The 24,744-nt window shown below is 36.4% G+C and overlaps 1 protein-coding gene across 4 annotated transcripts; it reads left to right on the forward strand.

Annotated features, from left to right (window-relative positions):
- The first annotated feature begins 225 nt into the window (after positions 1-225).
- LOC103718015 (cyclin-A2-1-like) lies at positions 226-23,934 on the forward strand. Of its 4 annotated transcripts, none has more exons than XM_039128941.1 (13): positions 226-413; positions 1,004-1,129; positions 3,107-3,464; positions 3,692-3,974; positions 4,297-4,403; positions 4,748-4,840; positions 9,113-9,246; positions 11,427-11,502; positions 11,628-11,704; positions 11,843-11,876; positions 11,980-12,129; positions 12,212-12,346; positions 23,479-23,934. In XM_039128941.1, the coding sequence occupies exons 3-13, from the start codon at positions 3,168-3,170 to the stop codon at positions 23,533-23,535; spliced, it is 1,443 nt and encodes a 480-aa protein (XP_038984869.1). In that variant the 5' UTR covers positions 226-413; positions 1,004-1,129; positions 3,107-3,167; the 3' UTR covers positions 23,536-23,934. The 4 variants fall into 4 exon arrangements, with proteins under 4 accessions (XP_038984869.1, XP_038984871.1, XP_008804857.2 ...); XM_039128943.1 differs by having other exon boundaries at positions 3,156-3,464; XM_008806635.3 differs by having other exon boundaries at positions 1,034-1,129.
- The last annotated feature ends 810 nt before the right edge of the window (positions 23,935-24,744 follow it).

The raw sequence follows: 24,744 nt of genomic DNA on the forward strand, positions 1-24,744 counted from the left end.
CGATCATGACACAGTCGCATGACCGAAAACACCAACGGTTGGGATGTATTGAATCCCAGAAAAATAACGGCCGATTCTGCCATCGCATAGAGATTCAGTACGCCTTTCGTACATTCAGCTCGTACTGGGCCAGTGGTAAATAATTGGACAAACGGTGTCCCTTTTCGGACCCAAATCGAAATCCAAATCGGAATCGGGCGGCAAAAACCTGTAGATAGGACTCCGTTTCGTTTCTCCCCTAGAGCGACTCCTCTCTCGCCATATCGGTCCTACGTAAACCTAGAGGCCGAGGAGGGAGACGAAGGCGTCTCCTTGCTCTCTTTCTCGTCTCTCTCCTTTCTCTCTCTATCTCTTCTGCTCGAAGAGAAGGAGAGATCGGTGGGAGTTTCACTGGATCGAGCGCGGGCGTCGAGGTACGGGATTACCGTTCTTGGATCTGAGGTGGTTTGCTCCGATTACTCTTTTTTTCACTGATTTCTTGTTATCTTGGTCGATTTCTGTGGATTCTTGTACCTTTTGTTTTGATGTCTGATATAGGGTTCGTGATCTTGGAATCGTGGACCATGGATACGGGTTTTGTGGGCGGGTTGAGGGTTAGATCGGGCAAGAGTAAGAGGAAGGTTGTTTCCTCTTTGGATTTGCGTTTCGGATCTATTTGTTTTAAATGATTATTTTATTATTTTTTATAAAATTTTCAAGAAAGTTTGCAAGCGGATCGGTTTTGATGCGAGGTAGATGTGCTGTTTTTGGGATGCCGAGGTTTTAGCGTTCCAGCCATTTTCGATCTTTTCTTTAGCAAAGGAATCAATTTTATTGGGTGGTGGGATTTAGGGTCGAGAATTGACTCGATGGTTTGTTTTTTTTAAAAAGAATTCTTCCATTCGTTTTATATTTTATCAAAACTTGTTGGAGACTGTGTGTACGTTTCTTTTTTTGGTGATTTACATTCTGGTGACTATGTTATTTCTTGATGCTGTCTGTGATCGTTTTACATGGGTGATAGTGAGGAAGAGAATCCTTTCGGTTGATTTAGGTACGCGTGCTGCAAGGGTTAGTCATGACCTTTGGCTTGCAGAGGGTCTTGGAAAGGTCTGAAGAAAGGAAAGAACTTGGGTCAGCGCAGTGACAAGTGAGAACCTTCACTTTTCTTTTCTTTTTTTTTTTAATTTTTCTTGTCTTCTTTTCCTCGGTAACAAAATTAACTTGGACATATCTGACAATAAAGTTGGCACTACAAAGCCAACCTCAAGAAGAAGGTAAACCAACATGCAAGATGCGTGCCTTTGGAGCCGTAAGGAAGTCTAAGCTACCCAAACATTTTTTGGATGTCAGTACATGCTTAGTAATTGAGCATTCCAATTTTTTTTTTAATTAATTAGTTATATGACTCGAGATAATTCAGCTTGAATGTGAAGCAGACTGAAGTGTGATACATGATCATCACCAGATGATGAAAACATATAATATTACGAGGCATTTTCAGTGATCTTGCTTTTCTTTTTGTTCTCTTGCAGAAAGGAATCTTTGCATCCCAAATAAAGTAGCTAGGTTCAAAAATCAAGTACTACCTGATATTTATTAGCCCTATGATTTTACTGAACTTATGGACTTGCAAATATATATATTTAAGGTACCAAATTGCATCACAGGCTAGACTCTTTAGAATGAAGAATTTCAATTCTTCTGTTTTTGAATTAATATGCTTATACCGGATAAATCAAACTTTAAATGCTCTATTAGAACATCAGTGTCCCATGGGTAACTGAGCTCTGCCTGAATAATATGATGTGTAGGCATGAGAAATGTTCCATGGAATAGTGTCCTTGAATGTTGTCATTGCATATTAGTATTTGGAAGTCTATATATCCTAGGTACTGACATGGCAACGAGACTAGATGCTTTACAATGAAATGTTTCAAGTGTTGTACTTTTGAATTAATATATGGACTCATTGTAAATTGAACTTGGAATGTGTTATTAGAACATTGGTGTCCCATACTGAAGCATAGGATGTGCAATGTCAAAAAAATGTGCCATGGAGTACTGTCCTTGAGGCACATTATTGCATGATTACTATCTTGACAATTTACAGGCTTAGAAATCTTTGGGCCTTTTGTCTGTGCATATCTGCTACTTCCTAGATTCTGTGAAGAGGCCATTATAAGATTCTTTCTTAATTGTTACAAATTGTGAATGGGAAAACAAATTAAAATGAAGCACATATGTTCGGTCTTTTCTTGCAGAAAAATGGACATTTTGCTTTTGAGATCTAAGCATCAATTTGTTTGCTGGGCAAACAATTTAATACTTACATGGAAACATCAAATTACACCAATTTACACAATTAACAGATGATATTCTAATGGAAATGCTCAACAAAATAAATCAGTGATCTGTAACCAAAGATTTTTAAAAAAATGCCGATTCAAGGTTTCAAACTAAATATTGAACTGGCAAAGAAACTATTCGTATGTATTCTGAATTGTAGTTAACTTGTTTAAAAATTTGAAGTTGACTGTGAAAAAGACACAGCTGCTTTTTGCATGATGTCAACGAGCTTTAACTTGATACCACCAACTAAGAAATGACAGCCTAAGCAAATGACTTTGATGAATGTATCCACATTGCATAGCCAAATTTTGCCAAGAAATATTGCAGTTTTTTTTTAATGTAACCTGACTGGAGTATAATGGAAAATTAATATTTTTTTTGGTTACTTGGAGGAACTTGGGGTCATATTGATGCTTGCATAATTGCCTTCAATTGGAGGTTTTCTTTAAAGTTTATCCCTTTGTAATGTGGCAATGTTCTCAACTTTCTCAACCGACTAGTTTTCATTAGGTAAAACCTGAAAAGGGGTTTAGTTTGTGTGCTATGGTTAAATGGGAGGAACAACTCTTTTCAATGGCCCACTAGTTGATATTTTGTTAATCACAAAATTATTTTAATTTCTTGGAAGTTGCCTTGGTAACATAATATATGCTTTCAGAAGTAGATCAGAATACCAGCCACCTTAGGATTGCGTATTTAATTCCTTCCTGCCTTTATTTCATCATTTCTTTTTCATTTTTCTTTGCGGTTACTTGAATTTGGCATGGATGGGCAGGTTCTACAAACAATTGTTTGTGAAAGTGTTGTATTTGTTCTTCTTTAAGGCCTACTTGCCTATGAAGAAGGAAAATTCTGCAGCTGCTGGTCATGGAGCACCTACTGGTCGAATCACACGAGCACGAGCTGCTGCCTTCCGTGCAAATGGTGGCATGATCCCTTCATCATCAGCAGTTGCAAAACCGGAGAAGAAGCCAACACAACAAGGAAAATCAAAGAGAGCAGCTAGTGATGAGAACAGCCAACCCGCTCTTACTGCAGGTTTTCAGCACAAAAAGAGAGCAGTGCTTAAGGATGTCAGCAATATATGCTCTGATAATTCATATAGACACTACAAACCTGCAGCAAAAGCACAGGTTACTTCTCTCTTTAGATTTTGAAATTTGATTGTTGTTTCAAAATTTTAAAACATCAACGTGTTCAAATTTGATTTTTTTAAATTTATAATCAATGTAAAAGAAAATAAAATTAGCTCTTTCCGAGCTTTACCTTTATCTGTCGCAAATACTCCATCTTCATTATTATGTTTTTTCTTTCCCTTCTAGTACTCGGGAACTTAATTTTTATTCTTTTGATGATTCAGTCTAAGGCCTCCCAGCAGGTTAAACTTGGTTGTTCTAAAGCAAAACAATGCTCTGACCAGAAGAATTCTAAGTTAGCGCCCGCCGCTTCTATTGGTACTGCAATCATTCATGATGCTGTGCAAAATAAGGTGGATGAAGAAATGCTAGAAGCGAAAGTGGATGAACGGCTTTTAGCCTTACAAAATATGGAGTGTGTCAGGGATATGGAGAGCACATGCAATACGGCTTTCTTCAAGGAACGTAGCTTCAGAGGAGCTGAAGTCATAAACCATTCAAAGAATGGTTGGTATCGTTGTTCTGTTTCTATTTTAACTTGAACATGCATGAATCTTCTTTGTGAAGAATGGTTGTCTCTGGACCACCACTGGATCACTGTTATCAATGACAAACTGAACAAAGTGGTGATTTAAGCAAAAGCTCACCATCAAAGTTCAGCTGAATGGGCAATGACATCCATAACATATTGATTCATATAATTCGTAACTCATGCATTTACAGCTTAAGCGGTTTGTTTATCTTCTACTGCACGCACGGAAATTTATGACTAGGGTGTGGCAGATTTCAGTTATGTATTAACTTAAAGATAAATTTTGTGATGATCCAGGAGGCTTCACTGGAAAGAATATTGTAGATATTGATGCTGACCATGGAAATCCTCAGATGTGTAGCATTTATGCTGAGGACATATATACCAACTTACGTGCTGCAGAGGTATCCTTAACAAAATATTTCCAATATACCAATGCAACTTGATCTTCTTTTATTCTCTTTCTCTCTATCAGTGGCATACACACATACATATATATACATACATATACATACATACATATATACATACACACACATATGTGTGTGTGCGTGCATGCAGGTGCGCCCATGTATATATGTATGTATGTATGGATATGTATATATATGTGTACATATATGTATGCATGTATAATCTGTTTTCTTTTCTCCCCTTTCCCTCATATTTTTGATCAATACAGAGCTATCCTGCAGTTCTTTGTTTACTTGATATACTATTGTTACTTGCCCTTAAAACTTTACGCATTCAGCTCATCCGAAGACCTAGTCCGAATTTCATGGAAACATTGCAGTACGATATCACGCAAGGCATGCGGGGTATTCTAATTGACTGGCTTGTGGAGGTTTGTTAATTTTCTTTTCTTGTTTTCCTTAAATCTTTATATACATTTTTGCAAATAGATATTTGCTCTTTGTTATATAACCTTGGAATTGAAAGGTTAGTGTGATTACTGAAGGCATCATAAAGCATTATCTTGAATTATTTTTTTACTAAAATTCTCCAGAATGAGTTAGAGATGTGAAGACTTTATTTTGTTACCACATTTAAACTAAGCATTTGGTATATAATTCTACTCTTTCTTTATCCAAACAACAGACAAAGGAGAGATGTTTGCTTTGGCAATTTACAATATCCGCAACTGCTCATTTAAATTGTTGATCAAATGCTACACTATGCAATTTTGGCAAACTACAAATCATGTACCTTCTTTTCTTATACTTCATATCTCGAATAAAAACATCACCTTTGATGTTTCATCAAAATTATTCAAATATTTACCTTTTGGCCAATTATGGTGAGAGTAAAATGTCATAGCTTTTGATCACTTAAAATATTTTTCTAAATAAATGTTAGTTCTGGAATTTAGGTTACTTGCAAAATGAATTGGTTAAGTAATTGCAGCATCGGGTCTAAGGATTGGTTTCTTAAATAATTGGTTACGACATTGTTTTCACAACTAAAAGAAATTCAGGAGTCGTAACCAAAAGGTCATGTATATACAAGAGTTAAGGGCAGAAATTTTAATATTCATAACGGATAAACAATAGATCTCTTTCCTCCACTTAATTATAATTGTTATTTCTTCAAATGAATTATTTGTTTGCTCAATTTTAAGCCAAGTTAATTAAAGGATATTATACAATATACAACTGTTATGATCAATTATGTGAAATTAAGACTGGAATGCCTAATTGAATCTTGTTACCCTAGAATCAAGGTCATTACAACTATGATTCATTCAAAAATTGAGGAATGGTTTCATTTGCGAATTGGAGGCCCTTTCTAGTTGGATTATAATGTAATTATATAGTTGAGGCTATGCAAACAGTGCAATAGGGTTATGAGTTTTGAGGCTATGCATCCCACCATGCCTTACACATGTAACACATGAGTGTTTTTTGGTGCTTTGGTTATTAGAAACCAACAATAAACACCATGGGAGGACCCTGATTGAAGGAGAGAAAATAAAGCATTACTCTTTCCTTTAGATTTTGGATTAACTCTAAGGCAAGATAGCGAGACATCATGTCCTGATAATATGCATCAAGCTAACATCAGTCAAGCTTGAAGTTGCTATCGGTGAGTGAAAATGTGGTGGTACTTCATTGAAGGGGTGCATTTTATTAGCTGAAGTCTCATCTAAGAAGGATTACAGCTGAGTGAGGTTTAGTGAATTTGTGCAAACAAGCAATATCTGGTGCTTCAAAAACATATGCAAACATCAGTTGTCAGCTACCAAATGACTATAATATATAGCCAGCAAAAACAATCAATCCATGGACTTACGTGGAGACCTTCATTGAAGGAGAGAAACTGGAACATAACTCTTTCCTTTACATTTTAGACTTACCCTAAGGCAAGATAGGGAGACATGATGCCATGTTAATGCTTAAACTGCATCAGGCTAACATCAATCAAACCAGAAGTTACTGTTGATAAGTGAAAATGTGATGGTACTACATTGAAGGGGTGCCGTTTATTAGGTGAAGTCTCATGTAAGAAGGATTACTGCTGAGTGAGATTTAGTGAAATTGTGCAAACAAGCAATATATGCTGATGCCACAAGAAAACATATGCACACATCAGTTTTCAGCTACCAAAAACTGTAGTATATAGCCAATGAAAACAATCAATGAGCATACATGGACAAGGTATATTGTTTTTGAATGAAGTCTATTTGGTAGAATATTTTATTGATTTAGGTTTAGGTTAATTGGAACTGTTATTACTCCAACAGAGGCTTCAAATTTGTTCAAAATTCTCCAATGAAAAAATTGTTTACATAGTCTGACAACATTCCAGAGATGAGGTACGCTGATCTTTAATTGGGAGGATCTATGTTTGGACACCATTATAGGTAGGTTGGCATGGGGAAAAATAAATTAAGTTATTTTAAAGAAAGGGAAATGGAAGCAATTAAGTATTATTTTATGGTACATCTATTACATGTAGATTATAATTCGTTGGCATTTTGTTGAAAAACAATCTTTCAACACTTGACAAGGGTAACTCATAAGTCAACTCAATTTAGCTAAGCTTAATCCCAAACTAGTTGAGGTTGGCTATATGAATCCTTGTCCTCCATTCCACTCTGTTTGGGTCAGACTTTCTGAAAGATGTAGCGATATCAAGTCCTTTTTTACTATTTCATCCTATGTAACTTTTGGTCTATTTTGACCTCTCTTTCCTTCTACATATATTAAATTACTCCTTCATACTGGCTTAGCCTACATTGTACATGTCCAAACCATCTAAGTCGTCCTTCTTTCAATTTGTTGTCACTTAATGCTATATCTACCTTTTTACAATTGATTTCATTTCCTTTTTTTTCTTGTATTACCAAATATCTATCCCAACATTCTTATTTCAGCCATACTCATGTTGTATGCTATTTTTTAATTGCCCAAAATTATGTACCATAAAGCATAGTTGATCATATGACTATCTTATAAATTTTTTTCTTCAACTTGACATGTATTCTATGATCACATAATATCATAGTTGTACTTTTTCCTTTTATCCATGCTACTTTAATCCTCTCTTTTTTAGGAATAGTCGATTCTAAATGCTACAATCACTTTTAGAAACTTTACGATCCTCAATTTTTAGTTTACCTTCATCTCTAGTTCTAAGTTTACTAAAATTACATTCTGCGTATTCTGTCTAGATTATATGCTTAACCTGAAACATTTAGATTCTAATGCACTCCCCCATTATTCCTACTTACGAATGACTCTAATCTTAGTTTCATCTAGGATTAAGGCCTCGTTGCAAAGCTTTTGGTGGGCCAGAAAGCACTTTCTGACCTTCCAAAAGTACTTTTGGATGGAATAGGAGTGTTTGGTAAAAAAATCAGGAAGCTATTTTAGCTTTGCCAGAAAGCTAAAACAGCTTCTTGGGAGAAGCTCCAAAATGGATCTTCTTCGGAAAAGCACTTTTAGCATGCGTCAGAAAGTTGTTTTGATTTATAATTTTTTTTGGGACTAAAATACCCATGATAAAATATTACAATTACAAAAAATATTCTTTTATATTACAGAAATTTGCAGGAGTTCCAACAAAGGAAACAAGGAACCGTAATACATTGATATGTTATTGTATTATACTGTAAATATAATATTATATTACATTATATCATAATACATTGATATGCTATGTTATATAATATCAAATTATATTGTATTATTATGCTATAGTATACAATATTATATTACAGTAATATTATACTATATCATATATTTATGTATTAATACATATATTTTATTATACTTTGTTGTATAATACTATGCAATATCCTTTATGGTCATTTTGTCATACCAAAAGTACTTCCTCGGTTTGTTTATCAAACACATATATTAAAGTTTCTCAGCACTTTAGAAATATAGTTGCCAAACAATAAATAGCTTTTTATAAAAGCTCTACTTTAAAAAGCTCTACTTCCGAAAGCTCTACTGTTAACAACTCTGCCAAACGAGGCCTAAATCATCTGCAAACAACATGCATAAAGGAATATTGTCTTGAATATATTTAGTAAGCTTATCCATAACTAGAGCGAAAAGGTAAAGAATTAGGGCATTGATACATATTGATTGTGATTGGAAACTCACTAGTATTACCACCAGTTGTTATCGCACCAGTAATCGCTCCATTATAGATGTTTGTAATCACATTAACATAGCTAACAGAAACTCTTTTCTTTCTTAACACCTACCATAAGACTTCTTTGGAGACTCTATCACATGCTTTCTCTAAATCAATAAAAACCATCTTGAAGATTTTATCTCTTTTCTCTTGGGTAACTGATCTAGGTTGAGAAGCTTAACTTTAGTGAAGTTATCATAATGGGACTTGTTTTTGTTAGAAAATGAGCATACATGTTTTAAGTACTCTGGTCTCTGCTTGTTTAATTATCTCAAAGATAAAAGAACCAATACATTTCTCGCAGAGCCTTAGTGTTCGTTTGTAACTCTATTAGATCCATAATGTTTTTTTTTATTGATTAGAATGGTGGGATTTTAATGCTTGGTGCTTATTTTGTTTTCTACTTACAAGAAAAAGCTAATATTAGTTTGATGATACATGCTTCATTTTTTCCCTTTTATTTCCTCTCCAGGTTTCGGAGGAGTATAGACTTGTTCCAGATACACTTTACCTTACGGTTTATGTTATTGACCGTTTTCTCTCTCATAACCATATTGAACGTCAAAGGCTGCAACTACTTGGCGTTACCTGCATGCTGATTGCCTCGTAAGTTTCCACAATTCCTCAGTAATTCATCACATTATCTACACTACTCAATGTCGTAGTTTGTGATTGTTTATGACTATGTGGAACTCTAAAGTATTTTCCTTGTTGAAGGGCCCCGATGAGGTCTGAGCATTCTGCACAGAAATTTTTTATTAAAATAACCTGTATGCCATCTTATTCCTGCAAAAGTGTCTGATTTGTCCATATGCAATATCTCTGCTGCAGAATCTTTGCCGAGTAACAGAAAACTGGTCTAACACCTAATTAGTAATTTCCATGTGGATCATGCAGACTTCAGCTTGATCATTGTGAACTATTCCTATTTGAGGTTGTGTTCTGATATTTTATTGATAAAAAAACTTTATAGTTTTAAATAGTTTTTCTATATCATATGATTTCTAAAAAGCATGATATATATGACATTTAATTTTTGTGTTATTTATCACCCACATATCTTTCAAATAGTTATCTATCTTTAAAACAGTTAATATTATTGGATAAGTATCTTGTATGGAAGGGAGAAGGCCATAGCTTATCTCCAATTAGATCTCATCTGAAACCCACTAAATTATGGTCCAAGGCATGCATTGCAAGTGAACAGGTAGATTTCCAAAACACTAAGATTCATCCTTTAAAATTCAAAAATAAATAATTATAGGTAAATTATCACATTCATGTTTATCCAAGGCGGCTCTATATGTGTCACGCCCCTGCCTGCGCGGAGCACGTGAGGCACCTAGTGCCCACGTGGGGGCCACATGAAGGGGGAACATGGGGCTCTCCTGCCAGATATTGTCCGGTTCTGGGGCTTCACGCAAGCGTCCTTCACCCCTCCCCGGTTTTGTTTTCCTCCCAAAATGCGTCTGCAGGATTACGAGACACCCGCCTCATATGCCCAGGCTCTGAAACGAGTCTTTCCGATGTGGGACTATTGGGCCTCACACCCTTCCCACCATCGGACCAGAGTCGTCCTCGGCTCTGATACCAAATGTCACGCCTCCGCCTCCGCGGAGCACGTGAGGCACCCAATGCCCACGTGGGGGCCACATGAGGGAGGAACACGGGGCTCTCCTGCTAGATATTGTCCGGTTCCGGAGCTTCACGCAAGCGTCCTTCACCCCTCCCCGGTTTTGTTTTTCTTCCAAAACACGTCTGCAGGATTAGGAGACACCCGCCTCATATGCCCAGGCTCTGGAACGAGTCTTTCCGATGTGGGACTATTGGGCCTCACAATATGGTAAAAATTATGCCTCCTTTAGAGCTTGAAATTATCACTGCACTTATATTATATTAAAACTCCTTGGAAGTTCTTGTACTGTCATCATGAACGGTTAGCTTGACCAATAAAAATATGTAACTACTCTCTCTCTCCCTCCCTCACTCACTCGCTCTTGCCATTTTGTAATACAATTACTCTTCCACGGCAATCTCATGCATTCTCCCTCTTGGTCTCTTGTATTTTCATATGCGGAATATTTTGATTCTTTCTAAACATACATAAATATCATTGAGGGCCAATTTAGGTTGTTTGAATGTATAGTTCACATGTTTGTCCCTGCATCCAAAATCAATCAGCTGATTTTTTTTTATGCAGATCATAACTTCCCATTCTCTTTATCTTTTGTGTGTATCAAGGTTGATGAACAACTCTGTCATGCAATTTTTGTGTAATACTTTTTGTTTTTCTCGTTTAAAGTCAACCATCTAAAATTAAATTTGCTTGCTCCCTTACTTTAGTTGGAACTGCATGTGCATCTCATGTGCATGTCATATGCCTCACGCTGGTTCTCATGAGTAATAGGTTCGGTTGGTCAAATCCTTAGACTCTGAAAATATGATGCCTCTTTATCTAATTTCATATAGTAGGGCGCAGTATATAATGCATTAAAGATTTTTGTATTAGTGAATTCTAGGCTTGTAACTAGATCTGCCACATTGGTACTGTTTTTTTTTATTCTATTGGTTTGTTGCTCTTTGTTAGTTTTATGGCATGATTTTCTAGGTTCTTTTAATTGCCATTAGATTTTCTTTGGTTCTGGTGTAATTCTGTTATCTAATCTAATGTAGTTCCTCTTTTACAATCAAGAGTCTCAGATGTATGCTTCTTGTGACGATATATATTTTCATGGCTGACTTGTGTACTTACTTTCTTTGTTAATTTTTTGTTATTTTATTCGCAGGAAATATGAAGAAATTTGTGCTCCTCGTGTGGAAGAATTCTGTTTTATTACAGACAATACATACACCAAGGCAGAGGTATGTTTTCTCTTTTTGCTTTTGATCTTAAAAATGCATTGCATAATTCAGCACTGTGAATCAGAATACATTCTCAATGAGAATCAGTGAACATCATGTGACTATTGCTGGCTTCTGGCTTACAGGTGCTCATAATGGAGAGTCAAGTACTGAACTATTTAGGGTTTCAACTATCTGTGCCCACCATTAAAACATTTCTCAGGTTGTTAGAGCTATCACGATTAAATAATAACAAACCTATTTTTAAAAGCTTTTATATTCTACTTTGTGAGTCAGTATGAGAATATCTTAACATTTAAGATTCTAATGACTACTCTTTTATTACTCTGTTTATTTGCAGGAGATTCCTTCGAGCAGCACAAGCATGTTACAAGGTGAGGTAGATTTTCAGAACAGATGGGTTTTTAATCCACCCACTAGGTGAAAATGCATTTTCAGCAAGCAGGCTTGGTAAGTTCCAGTTGTTCTGATTTGCAGGTTCCTGCTCTAGCATTGGGATACTTGGCTAATTATCTGGCAGAGCTGACACTGATTGATTATAGCTTCCTGAAGTTTCTTCCTTCAGTCATAGCTGCATCTGCTGTGCTTCTTGCTAGATGGACACTGGATCAGTCTGACCAACCATGGGTCTGTGAATAAATCCTTCACTTCTTTTCCTTCCATCTGATTAAGTTTGTTGATTGTGATTTCCATTTTATCTTCTCTGCAGAATCTGACTCTTGAGCATTACACCTCATATAAGGCTTCAGATCTTAAAGCAACAGTTCTCGCATTGCAAGAGTTACAGATGAACTCCAAAAACTGCCCCCTAAATGCTATACGTGAGAAGTATAGACAGCAGAAGGTATTCAATGTTCTAAAATGTTGTCAGACTACTGAATAGTTGCATAAGCTGATAATTCTTTTACATGCATATATAATATATAATGTATTAAATATGTTTGCTGTCGTTTACTAGCTATTGGAGCATATCTTTGAAGCATTTTTGATTTGTAATATTCCTAGAAAATTGATATGTGCCAATATCTTAAAGGTCTAATGATTTTTCTGTCTTATTATCCTCCATGGATCCTTAAAAAACAGAAACATTCATTTGTCAGAGTTGTCAATAAATATATCTGTCAATGTACACATAAATCACTGTATACAATTCTAACTTGATTGTTAGTGTGTGCATGCACGTACATATGCCTGCGTGCACATGTGTGCATGTATATATATATAGAGAGAGAGAGAGAGCAGGGTGGCTAGGATGCATCTGAGGGCATTTGGCTCTGAATGCTTCCCAGTCAAAACAATAGGGAGCTCTCAAAACAAAAATCAGCTCATTGATAATGTAGGTTAATCTTGATTAGGGAAAATTCAGGGATGCTTAATGGATTGTTTTGGGCTAAAAGGGTAGGGAAATTGTATAAGAAGCTAGTGTTATATTGGTATATGGATGTGAAGTAATTTGCGTGCAAAATAGAGGCAAAAGGATGAAGTTTTGAGGGTGTAATCTGCTCTGGAAGTAGAAAAACGGGAATACAAAATTTGTTTGTTTTATGAATTTGAAGGTCCATTGATGGATGGGTGGTTATGGGTTTTGTTGCGTTTGGTTGCTAGGGTTTAGTGGGGATAGAATAAGATCTGAATTTGAGATTTTAAGATACTCTAATTAAAGAAAAAGAAGAAAAAAAGTGAGATTTTCTAGGCATCACACCTAGGTTAGAATTGCATCACAACTCTAAAAGAAAGCATAATAGCTTAAGAAAAATCTCTAAAATTTTTACCTTTTTATTAATGAGAGATTACAGCCTATTTATAGAGTTCTAATACTCCTGCTAATAGGCTTTGGACTTGAAGTAACAGATCTGCAATTTTGACTAATAATCCCAACTAAACGCCATAAATAAGCCCGAAAACATATACAGACCTAACATATGACCTATGAGCCATATGATAGCCCATGTCCAGAAAATCTGGAAAATTACAAAATACCCTGATTCAAAAAGTTTAACAAAATGTTAATAAAACTAAGCCAATATTATAGTACTACGAGAAACATAAAATTAAGATCCTACAATGACTAATTGGCCCTAAGCAAGGTCCCAAGAGGGTCACACATCATCCAACATAATCCAAATCAAGGTTTGATCATTAGAACCATTCTTAGGGCACCTTTATAGGTCTTCCATGGCTACTACCAACTTCCTTCATCATCTCTCCCCGGCTTCAGAAGATTTGACTTTGGTGTGTTAAAGATCATAAAGATCATGATCAAGCTTCTCGAGTTCTTCATCCATGATCCAATGTACACTACAAAATCGAATGCCCTCTCCATTTGACTGGATACTTTTGGTAGACACCACCTCTTGTAGATACCACTTAATGATCAACAATGTCTTCAATCTCTTCCTTCAAACATGGGGTTGGTGGAAGTCGAGCAATGGGGGTGTCATGTTGCGCATCATCGTCATAGCCTTGATACAAAGTGCAACATTAAAGATTTTACTAATCCCCATTATCTTCGACAGGTCAAGAAGATGAGCATTAGAGTTGATTTTCTTGAGAATCTTGGAGAGACCATCACTTTTTAAATGGAGTTTCTTATATATACCATTACGATAATGTTCAGATCTAATTCACACCATAACCATGTTTCTTTCTTTGAATTCAGCAAACCATCTCCTCAAATGAGCATTTGCTTTATAACCTTCATTGCTCAAAGCGATCTTTCTTCGAATTTCATCATGTAGCTGATGAATATGCTTGGCAAAAGCTTCCACTTTAAGATTAAGACGTGCCTCCACAGGTAAAGGAACCAAATCAATTGACTTCCTTAGAATTGAACCTGTTACAATCTCAAAGGGATTATGACCATTTGCCTAATTGTTATAAGCAAACTCAGCCATAGGAAGAACTTGATCCCAATTATTAACATGATCACCAACACAACAACGAGGCAAATCACCCAAACTCCTATGAACAACTTTCGTTTAACCATCAGTTTGTGGATGAAATAAAGAAGAAAATTGTAGCGTTGTTTTTAGAATATTTCATAAAGTGCGCCAAAAGTAACTCATGAAATTCAGATTATGATAAGAAACAATAGTCTTAGGCAATCCATGAAGATGGACAACTTACTTAAAAAAGAGCTTAGCATATGGAAAGCATCAGAAGCCTTCGAAGGAGGAATGAAATGAACCATCTTAGAAATAGCAATCCACAACCACAAGAATAGAACCATGAATCCTGAATGTCTTTGGCAACCTTAGGGCAAAGTCCATGCCTAGCTCTTGCCATGCCTCATGTGGCAAAGACAACTGTGTATACAGACTTGTATTTTTCTTTCTTCCCTTTGAGATTTGACAAGTCTGACATCATGAGACAATTCTAGCATGTCTCGCTTCAAACTAGGCCAATAGAAATAATCCTCCACTATTGTAATGGTTTTATCTCTTCCAAAATGACTGGCCATCCCACCTGAATGCAATTCTGTAATGACTTCTTCATGTAAAGAGGTATTAGGCAAGCAAAGGTGAGTTCCTTTGAAAAGATACCTACTACTCAAAAGAGAAATCTGAATAGTCAGCATATTATTTAACCATCAAATAAGCATATATTATGCTAAAATTCTTGCAAGGAGAATAGTATTTCTAGAGCAAATCAAAGTCCACAAGTTGGACTGATATAGAAGAAAAAATTAGTACCACTTGAACCACTATGCAGCTGAGAGCATGTGCTGGTTTGTTTTCGGTTCCAGGCTTATGCTTGATAACAAAAGCATATTCTTGTAAGAAAGAAACCCTCTTGCCATGGCGACATCTCAATTTTCTTTGGGAGTAGTTAGTTGTATTTGAGAGTTTCATGGTCGGCATATAATACAAACTTCTTTTGAATAAGATATCGACAATAACAAAGTGCTTGAAGCACAACATAGAGTTCTTTATCATAAGTTGAATACTTTTGCTTAGCTTCATTTGTCTTCTAGCTAAAATAATCATTTGGATGTCATTCTTGACTAAGTACACCTCCTATACCAACATGTGATGCAGTACAAGACACCTCAAACACCTTAGAAAATTCGGAAGGTGCAAAACGGGTGCTTCAGTCATCCTTTTCTTCTTCAAATGCCTTGTTGCTATCTTGTTCCAAACAGACTTTCCTTTCTTCATGCAATTAGTGATTGGAGTCATTATAGTGCTGAAATTTTTGATGAAACACTTATAGAATGTAGCGAACCTATGAAAACTTTGAACTTTATATAAAGTAGAAGGAATAGACCACTCTCAAATAGCTTTGGCTTTTTTGGGATCAACCTCCACTCCTTTTAGAATAAACAAGGCCTAAAAAGACAACACTTGAAGTCCTGAATGAATACTTTTTCAAATTTATGTAAAGCTTCTCTTGGTGAAGAACTCTCATAATTTGTAGATGAAAGATGTGTTCTCTTTTGGTCTTATTATATATCAAAATATCATCAAAATTAACAACCATGAAGTGGCCAATAAGGGGTTGTAATGTATGAGCCATGAAGTGCATGAATATCCTAGGGGCATTAGAAAGGTCAAACGGCATGACCAGCCACTTATAGAGGCCATCCATGCTCTTGAAAGCTATTTTCCCTTCGTCTCCAAGCCTTATATGGATTTGATGATAGTCACTCTTTAAATTTGTCTTTGAAAAAATAGTGGAACCACCCACAATGTTCAACATATCATCAAGATGAGGAATAGGAAATCGATACTTGACAATAATCTTGTTAATAGCTTGTCTATCCATACACATGCCAGAAACCAGGGCATGCCGTACTAGCCCGTACCGACCGGTATGAAACCATACGGATCAGCATGGGATCCGGTACCGGATCAGCATGAATCCAGTACCGGAAGCTTTTCATTGAAAAACCGGCTGGTACGACTGCCGTACCGTTACGGAACTGGTACGTACTGGTCCGGGCTGCCACCGGTACGCTGATCGGTATCGATACGACGGACCTTGCCAGGAACCATCCTTCTTTAGTTTAAGTAAAGGAGGAACATCACATGGACTCGAAATTTCGTTAACATGTCCTAGTTCTACTTGCCTTTTGAGTTCAGTATGCTTACTTGGGTTCATGCAATAGGTATGAAGGTTAGGCAATTAAGATGTCGATATAAGATCTATAGAATACTGAATTTTGTGCAGTGGAGAGAGTTCATTAGGCAACTCTTTAGGTGCTACAACGGAAAACCCAGACAACAACTTAGTTACTTCCGGTGGCATATTTGAGTCATAACCAGCAACCATTCTTTCACTTCTCGAGCTACTACAACACAAATAACACTTTATTTCTTGGGGGAAACTGATGTAGTCTCAGAGCTCCATCTTGTACATAGTTTATGTTTTTTGTTGTTTCTGTATTTTCCATCCAAAGCCATATTTAGGCTTGAATTTTAAGTCGAGTCATGTACTAGGACTGCCAAGCAAAAAGGGTCCACCTATGTGTGAGGAAGCCTAACCCAATTCCAAACCACCACACTTAATTGCTTGAGTTTTGGCCTTTCTTCAATGCCCACGACCATCACTCAACTCTAGGAACGGAGGAGGATGGGTGATAGTCTTGGAGATAGAAATTGTTCACGTGAATAATAACCTGACCCGAGTTACTTTTCACGGAACAGCAACCCGACCTGAGTTACTGTTCACGGAACAGTAATGGATGGTTGGATGGAAGATAAGAACAAGTGGGAGAAGGATAAGGGCTCTTGGGAAAGTTGTTGGATAAGGATTAGTGGAAATGTTATAGAAATCATTTTGGAGGATTTTTAGAAAGATTATTATAGTTGTTTTTGGGCCTATAAAAAGAAAGGACAACAACCATTCAAAAAAAAAGAAAAAAAGAAGAAGAAAACCTAGAAAGGTAAGTGCCACCGTGGGCGAAGCCATGAGAATCTTTTTTCTTTCACTTTCATCTTGCTTCTTGACCTATTTCTTCTTGGAGCCACCTTCTTAACCTCACCATCCTTTGTCCTTGATGCCTTGGTGGAGCGCGGCCTGAAGATTCTCATTGGATTGGAGGGACCAAACTTGGAGAGGTAATTATCCGAGTAGTTCTATCACCATCTTTTACCCAGCCCTCATTTCTTCATCCATCAACTATTATCTCTACCCATCATTATTACCATCATTGCCATCTATCACATCCTTGAAAATTCGAGTTTACTGGCAATATTTTTTTATTATTTTTTTGAAATTATTTTCAGTTTGCTGCACTAGTTTTATTTCATTGATTAGGTTTCATTAATAAGATATCTATCATGTTTTGTTTTGTGTTCACATATATGTCTATGATGATCTTTTGGGATGAAGAGCATTTGCTGAAATGTCTAATCAATCGCACCATAATTGTCTATTATAAAATCAACATATATGTGTAGTAGTCGATTATAGGTTGCACCAAAGTGGTATTAGTGCTAAAGTGGTATCGGAGCCAATAGGTTTTGCATTATTGTGTTTGCATCATAACATTCATTTTTCTGCACTTTAAATTCTAAAAATTAAATTTCTGCACTTCAAAATAGAGAAGTATATTTTCTGGATTAAAAAAAGTAAATTATATTTTCTGCACTTAAAACTACAGAAATTTTAATTTTTGGAGTTAAAAATATAGAAAAATTAGTTTTTGTGTTTAAAATAAATTCTGCATTCTTTTTCCGCATTAAAAGAAAACATTTCTGCATTAAAATATTAATTTCTGTATTAAAATATTCATTTTCGGCATTAAAAAAATTAAAAATTCAAAAAAAATCTGAAAAAAATTTGTTTTTCCTCCATCACATTGGAAACACCTTCGAAACAGTTTTGGGTTGAATCTTAGCCTATAATCATGTCTGATAATTGGCAAGATTTATTTAAAACCCAACAACAAACCTTAAAGCAGATTTGACGATAGGTAGAACACCTCTCTAGCTTCATGACTAGATTAGAATTGAGCATACCTGAGATAGTGAGATTTAGAAGAGAGAAAATCCATCAGGATGAACCAAGATGTAGAGTCAGACCTCAAGATAGACAATGGGTCGATCAGAGGGTAGTTGAGAGTAGTGAGTCAGATGAGATAGAAAATGACTTAGATGACCGACCACTACGTAGGAACAAAGAGAGACCACCACATAGAGAACCCCTCGTGCCAGACGTTGGGATGATGGCATTAAGATAGATATTGGAGATTTTGAGGGGCATTTCTAGCCAGATGCTTTCTTTGATTAGGTCGACAAAATCGACCAAGATTTTAATTGGAAGGAAATCTCGGAGGATAAAGATGTCAAATTTGTGACCCTCAAATTAAAGGGACACACATTGGTTTGGTGGAAGCAACTCCTGGAATGAAGAGTTCAGCAAGGTAACGATAAGTTCTGTACTTGGAGTAAGATGAAAGAGAAGTTGAGGAGGCGATTTGTCTAAAAATCTCTACTTGAAATTCCAAAACCTCCGACAAGGGACTAGGACTGTGGATGAGTACATTGAGAAGCTCTGTGAGCTCCAAGCAAGAAACGTCCTTAGTGAGGACACTATCCATGTTGTTAGTACTATAGAGGTGTGCCATGTGTTATTGGGAAGGTCTTGGCAGTACGATAGGAAGACCCAACATGATGGAAAAAAGAATACATATTCCTTTGTGAAAGATAAAATGAATATCACACTCTATCCACAAAAGGAATTGAATGGGTATAACACAAAAAATTCTCTGAAAGAAAGAGGCAAAGAACCTATTCAAAAGGCCTTGATTCTAAATTCAAAATCTTTCAAGGCCGAACTGAAAGAGGGCTCGGTAGTTTGTGTTCTGGTAGGAAAAGAGATCCAGGAGGAAGTGGAGATGTCAAAGGCGGTCCAACCTTTATTGTTCGAATTCAAGGACCTGATTCCTGAGGATCTTCTATATGGCTTACCACCCATGAGGGACATTCAGCATTGCATTGATCTAGTCCCGGGTGCAAGTTTGCCACACCTCACTATAGGATGAGTCCGATTGAGTGCGAGGAGTCGAACAAGCAGATGACCGAACTCTTACGAAAGGGTTTTATTCGTGAGAGCATGAGTCCATGTGCTATACTTGCTTTGCTCACTCCAAAGAAAGATGGGTCATGGAGAATGTGCATTGATAGCTGTGCCATCAACAAGATTACAGTCAAATACAAATTTTCGATTCCTAGACTTGATGACATGCTTGATATGTGGAACGATACGAAAATTTTTTCCAAAGTTGATCTCAAGATTGGGTACAATTAGATTAGGATACACCCAAGAGATGAATGGAAGATCGCCTTCAAAACCAAGGAAGGATTATATGCGTGGTTGGTCATGCCATTTGAGCTATCTGATGCTCCAAGGACATTCATGCAAACTATGAACCAAGTACTTAGACCATTTATAGGAAAGTTCGTAGTGGTGTACTTCGATGATATCTGGATGTATAGTACTAGCCTTGAGTCTCACTTAGATCATTTGAGACTAGTATTGCAGACACTTCGAGACCACAAATTGTATGCAAATTTGAGGAAATGTGTTTTTTTGACTGACAGTCTGATTTTTCTGGGTTACATTGTGTCATCAGAGGGCATAAAGGTTGACCCTGATAAGGTAAAGGGCATTGAGTAGTGGTCTGCACCTAAGACAATCACGGAAGCCAGGAGTTTCCATGGGTTGGCTTCGTTTTATTGGCGGTTCATTCAAAATTTCAGTACCTTGATGGCCCCGGTAATTGATTGTCTAAAGAAGGGTCCCTTCAAGTGGACACCTGTAGCAGAAAAGAGTTTCCAACTCGTTAAGACCAAGCTGATCAGTGCACCTGTCCTTGCACTATCCAACTTTGATAAGGTCTTCGAGGTGGATTGTGATGCCTCACATGTAGGCATAGGAGCTGTCCTGAGTCAGAAAGGACAACTTGTGGCTTGCTTTAGCGAAAAACTGAATGACACTCGTTCACGCTACTCTACGTATGATGTAGAATTTTATGCAGTCGTTCAGATTTTGTGCTATTGGAGGCATTATCTCATTCAGCAGGAGTTTGTACTCAACTCTGACCATGAGGCTTTGAAATATTTGAAATTCACAGAGAAATCTGAATGGAAGACATGCTAAGTGGTCCGGTCCGCCTTCCTACAAGAGTACACATTCCACTTGAAACATAAGTCTGGAACCACTAACAATATGGTAGATGCCTTGAATCGTCGAGTTTATTAGTTGGTCACTTTGAGGGCATGGGTTATAGACTTTGATAGGATAAAGGATAAGTATGCTACTGACCCATATTTTGGTGAGATTTTGGAGTCATGTCAGACGACTGGGTCAGATCCTCCCGGTAGCTTTTACATTCAGAACGGATTCCTGTTTAGAGTATCATGCTTGTGTATATGTGGAGATGAATTGCGTGAGACTTTGATTCAGGAATTTCATGAAAGAGGGTTAGCTACTTATGATAGACAGAGACACTTTAGGACTCCTAGTTAAGAGGTATTTCTAGCCTAAGATAAGAGATGATGTCGTTAGGAGGATGTCACCATGGACTTCATTATTAGTAGGAAAAGAGAAAAGTCCAGACTTGTACACCCTGTTGCCTATCCCTAGTGGCCCTTGGGAGGATGTCACCATGGACTTCATTGTAGTACTACCCATGACTGCTAGGAAAGTTGATTCGATTTTTGTTGTGCTGGACCGGTTTTCAAAAATGGCACATTTCATTCCGTGTAAAAAACATCTGATGCATTGATGCAGTCTCAGGATTCCATCTTATATATAGTTTATGTTTTTTGTTGTTTCTGTGTTTTCCATCCAAAGTCATGTTTAGGCTTCGATTTTCAGTCGAGTCATATACTAGTATTGCCAAGCAAAAAGGGTCCACCTAGGTGTGATAGGAAGCCTAACCCAACTTCAAACCACCACACTTAATTGCTTGAGCCTTAGTATTTCTTTAATGTCCACGATCATCACTCATCTCTAGGAATGGAGGAGGATAGATAATAGTCTTGTAAATAGAATCATGCATGTATGGAAGGAGGAAGTTAGAAAAGAGAAAAACAATGCAAAAATTCGCAGAAAACAGCACAAAAAAATACTGTTTACGTGAACAGTAACCCAACTCGTTACTGTTCATAGAACAATAACCCGACCCGTTACTGTTCAGGGAACAGTAATCCGACTTGGTTACTATTCATGGAATAGTAACTCGGCCTATAAAAAGACATGACAACAACCAAAAAGAAAAAAAGAGAAGAAGAAACCCTAGAAAGGTGAGTGCCACCATAGGCGAACCCCTGAGAGATCCTTTTCTTTTCACTTTCATCCTACTTCTTGACCTATTTCTTCTTGGAGCCATCTTCTTGACCCCGTCATCCTTCATCTCGATACTTTGGTGGAGTGCAGCCTGAAGATTCTCATTGGATTGGAGGGACCAAACTCGCAGAGGTAATTATCCGGCTAGTTCTATCACAATTTTTTGCCCAGTCCTCATTTTGTCGTCCATCAATCATTATCTACATCAATTATCATTACCATCGTTGCCATCTATCACATCCTTGAAATCCGAGTTTACTGGCAGTATTTCTCTTATTGTTCTGTTGTGGTTATTTTCAGTTTGCTGCACTAGTTATATTTTATTTATTAGACTTTATTAATAAGATATCTATCATGTTCTGTTTTGCGTTCACATATCTCTATGATGTTCTTTTGGGATGATGAGTGTTTGCTGACGTGTCTAATCAATCGCACCATAATTAATTATTATGATCCATCAATTAACTATGCTCTAGTATATAGGGTTTTTTGTGTGCATTCCCTCCTAAATATTAGAATTTGCATGAATACCCTTCCAAAATTGATATTTGCATGTATACCCTCATCAAATACTTGTTTTATATGTATACCCTTCTTTTTTCTTTTTTTTTTTTTGTATATGTACCCATGCTATCTAACGCCGTTAAGAAGTTAGCGGTTTAAAATTGAAATGACGAAAATACCATTAATGAGTAAACATGCAAAAAGAAACATTTATAAGGGTTTACATGTAAATAGAAATTTTGGAGGGTATTCATATAATTTCATATATTTAGGAGGGTATATACACAAAGAATTCCTAGATTTTTGCATAAATATCCTTCTAAATATTGAAATTTTCATGAATGCCCTCCAAATTGATATAGAAATTGCATGAATAAAAAAAAATAAAATTAAAATTTTCTGCATGTAAACTCTCTTAAATATATGAAATTGTATGAATACCCTCGCAAAGTGTTTTTGAAGTTTCTTGTCTATGCATCAAATCAAGAAAAAAAAGTGGTAGAAATATAGCTAGTGGGCATAAATATAATATAAACTATATAATTTACAAAATCAAACAATTGATCTTGATCTAATTATTATCAAATATATGCAGATTAAACTTCAACCCGTTTGGATATATCGAAGCTATAGATCAAACTAAAACATGATATTATAATGTTGAAATGGTAAATTTTATTTTTATTTATCACCAAATAATAGACCTCAAAAATATGTATTTTTTGGGTTTTGGCCAATTTAAATGTCTTAGATCTTGCTCAATGGTGCTGATTCTCATTTTTAGAGGTGTTTCATCGCTTTTCACAAGAAAATATTTGGAGCCAAATGCTATCAGAAACACCAGCCTCTGTCTCTCTATGTGTGTATGTGTGCGTGTGCATGTATATATGTGTGTTTGTATCTATGTATGGTGTATGCGCAAATTTTTATTTTCATGTTACATTTTGTTATAGAAATATAGGAAAAATGTTGTGATACTTCACATGAAGTGCTCAAAATCCTGTCTAGTTTTTAGCATGTCACTTTTTACTCTTCGAACTAGATTTACAGATAGCTTATTGTCTTGTGCTTAATTTTTGAAGTCCCAATATGTCTATATAGTTAAACGGAGGCATCGTTTTGCAATTAGTTCCATTATATAGGCAATTACTAAGTGCTGAGTAATGTTTTTGATAGTTCGAATGTGTGGCTGCTCTGACGTCTCCAACATTGCTGCAATCAATCTTTTGTTGATCACATGTGATCTACGCCTGTAGCTTTAGTGGGCTGCCATTGGAGAGTGATCTGAACGAAGTTTCACCGCCTTGTTACTAATATTTGGAAAAGAATGGATCAGCTCATTATCTATTGGTCTATTTCTCTTGATCTTCATTTATGGTTCTGTGGTTGTGTACCTGTTCTTCATTTTGAATATTCTGGCTCTGGTATTCCAAGCCTGCCTGTGTAGCATAAAGTTTATAAGAGGGATCAGAGTGGCAAAAGTATACCAAAACAAATGTTTACTTTATTACATGTTTTTCTTTCTCATGTAAAAAGACAGCTTGTGCATGGATTCATGTTTGTCTGTAAGAGGAAATTGTAACTATCTTAAACATAAATTTAAACAATTTGCAGTTGCAAGATTCTTCACCTCATTACTGTGTTCTTTTTCTTAATTTGTTTTCACCAAATGCTATGAAGAGAAAGTGAGGCTAGAATCCTGTGATACGTGGAAAAAATGGCGTTAAATTTTGTGGAATCTTGTTGGGATTAGATGGCTTATCGGAATTCCTAAAAAATTATATCTGGTAAAACATCTAAGTATACATCTTTTTAATTATGCAGAACTCAAATAATGGTAGGTTTTGAAATGTGACCTTCATAACTGTGCTCTAACCTATGGTTGTTCAGCTATGCCTTGCCTTTGTCAAACCCCCTATCCTTGTACATCTGTATTCCTCGTGATTCCTTATGATCATGCATGTAAGACCATTTTCAGTGCTTGCACCATTTTCAGTGCCTTGCCTTTCTCAATGCTATGTCTCGTGTTCCCTGTTTATTTCATGGTCAAAGATCCATAATAGATCTCCTATGTCTGTGAATGGAGTAATTCTTGTGGACCTCTTTCTTTGTGGGATTGGGAGAGCCTCTGAATCCATTATCCCCATTTTATAGGTTTAGGGAAATTTGATCAATTACCAAAAATTTTAGGAGTGAAATCCTGAAATCATCCTAGATCTATGTGAACTCCCTCAAAATACTGTTTCGACCCCTCAAACTTCAGTTAGCAGATAATACCTAGGGACTAGTTTTTCTTGATGAGGTTTTGATGGGGGTTCTGAATTGAAATTACCATGAAAGGGGAAGCATTTCAAAAAGATTGACGTCCCCGATATATCCACCATCTTTGAGTGGCTAGGACCAGGATGAATCGAGATGTTGGTTTATCTTGGCTGATAGGTA

The sequence above is a fragment of the Phoenix dactylifera genome, chromosome 8 (genome assembly GCF_009389715.1).
Source record: "Phoenix dactylifera cultivar Barhee BC4 chromosome 8, palm_55x_up_171113_PBpolish2nd_filt_p, whole genome shotgun sequence".
In the NCBI taxonomy this organism is placed as follows: domain Eukaryota; kingdom Viridiplantae; phylum Streptophyta; class Magnoliopsida; order Arecales; family Arecaceae; genus Phoenix; species Phoenix dactylifera.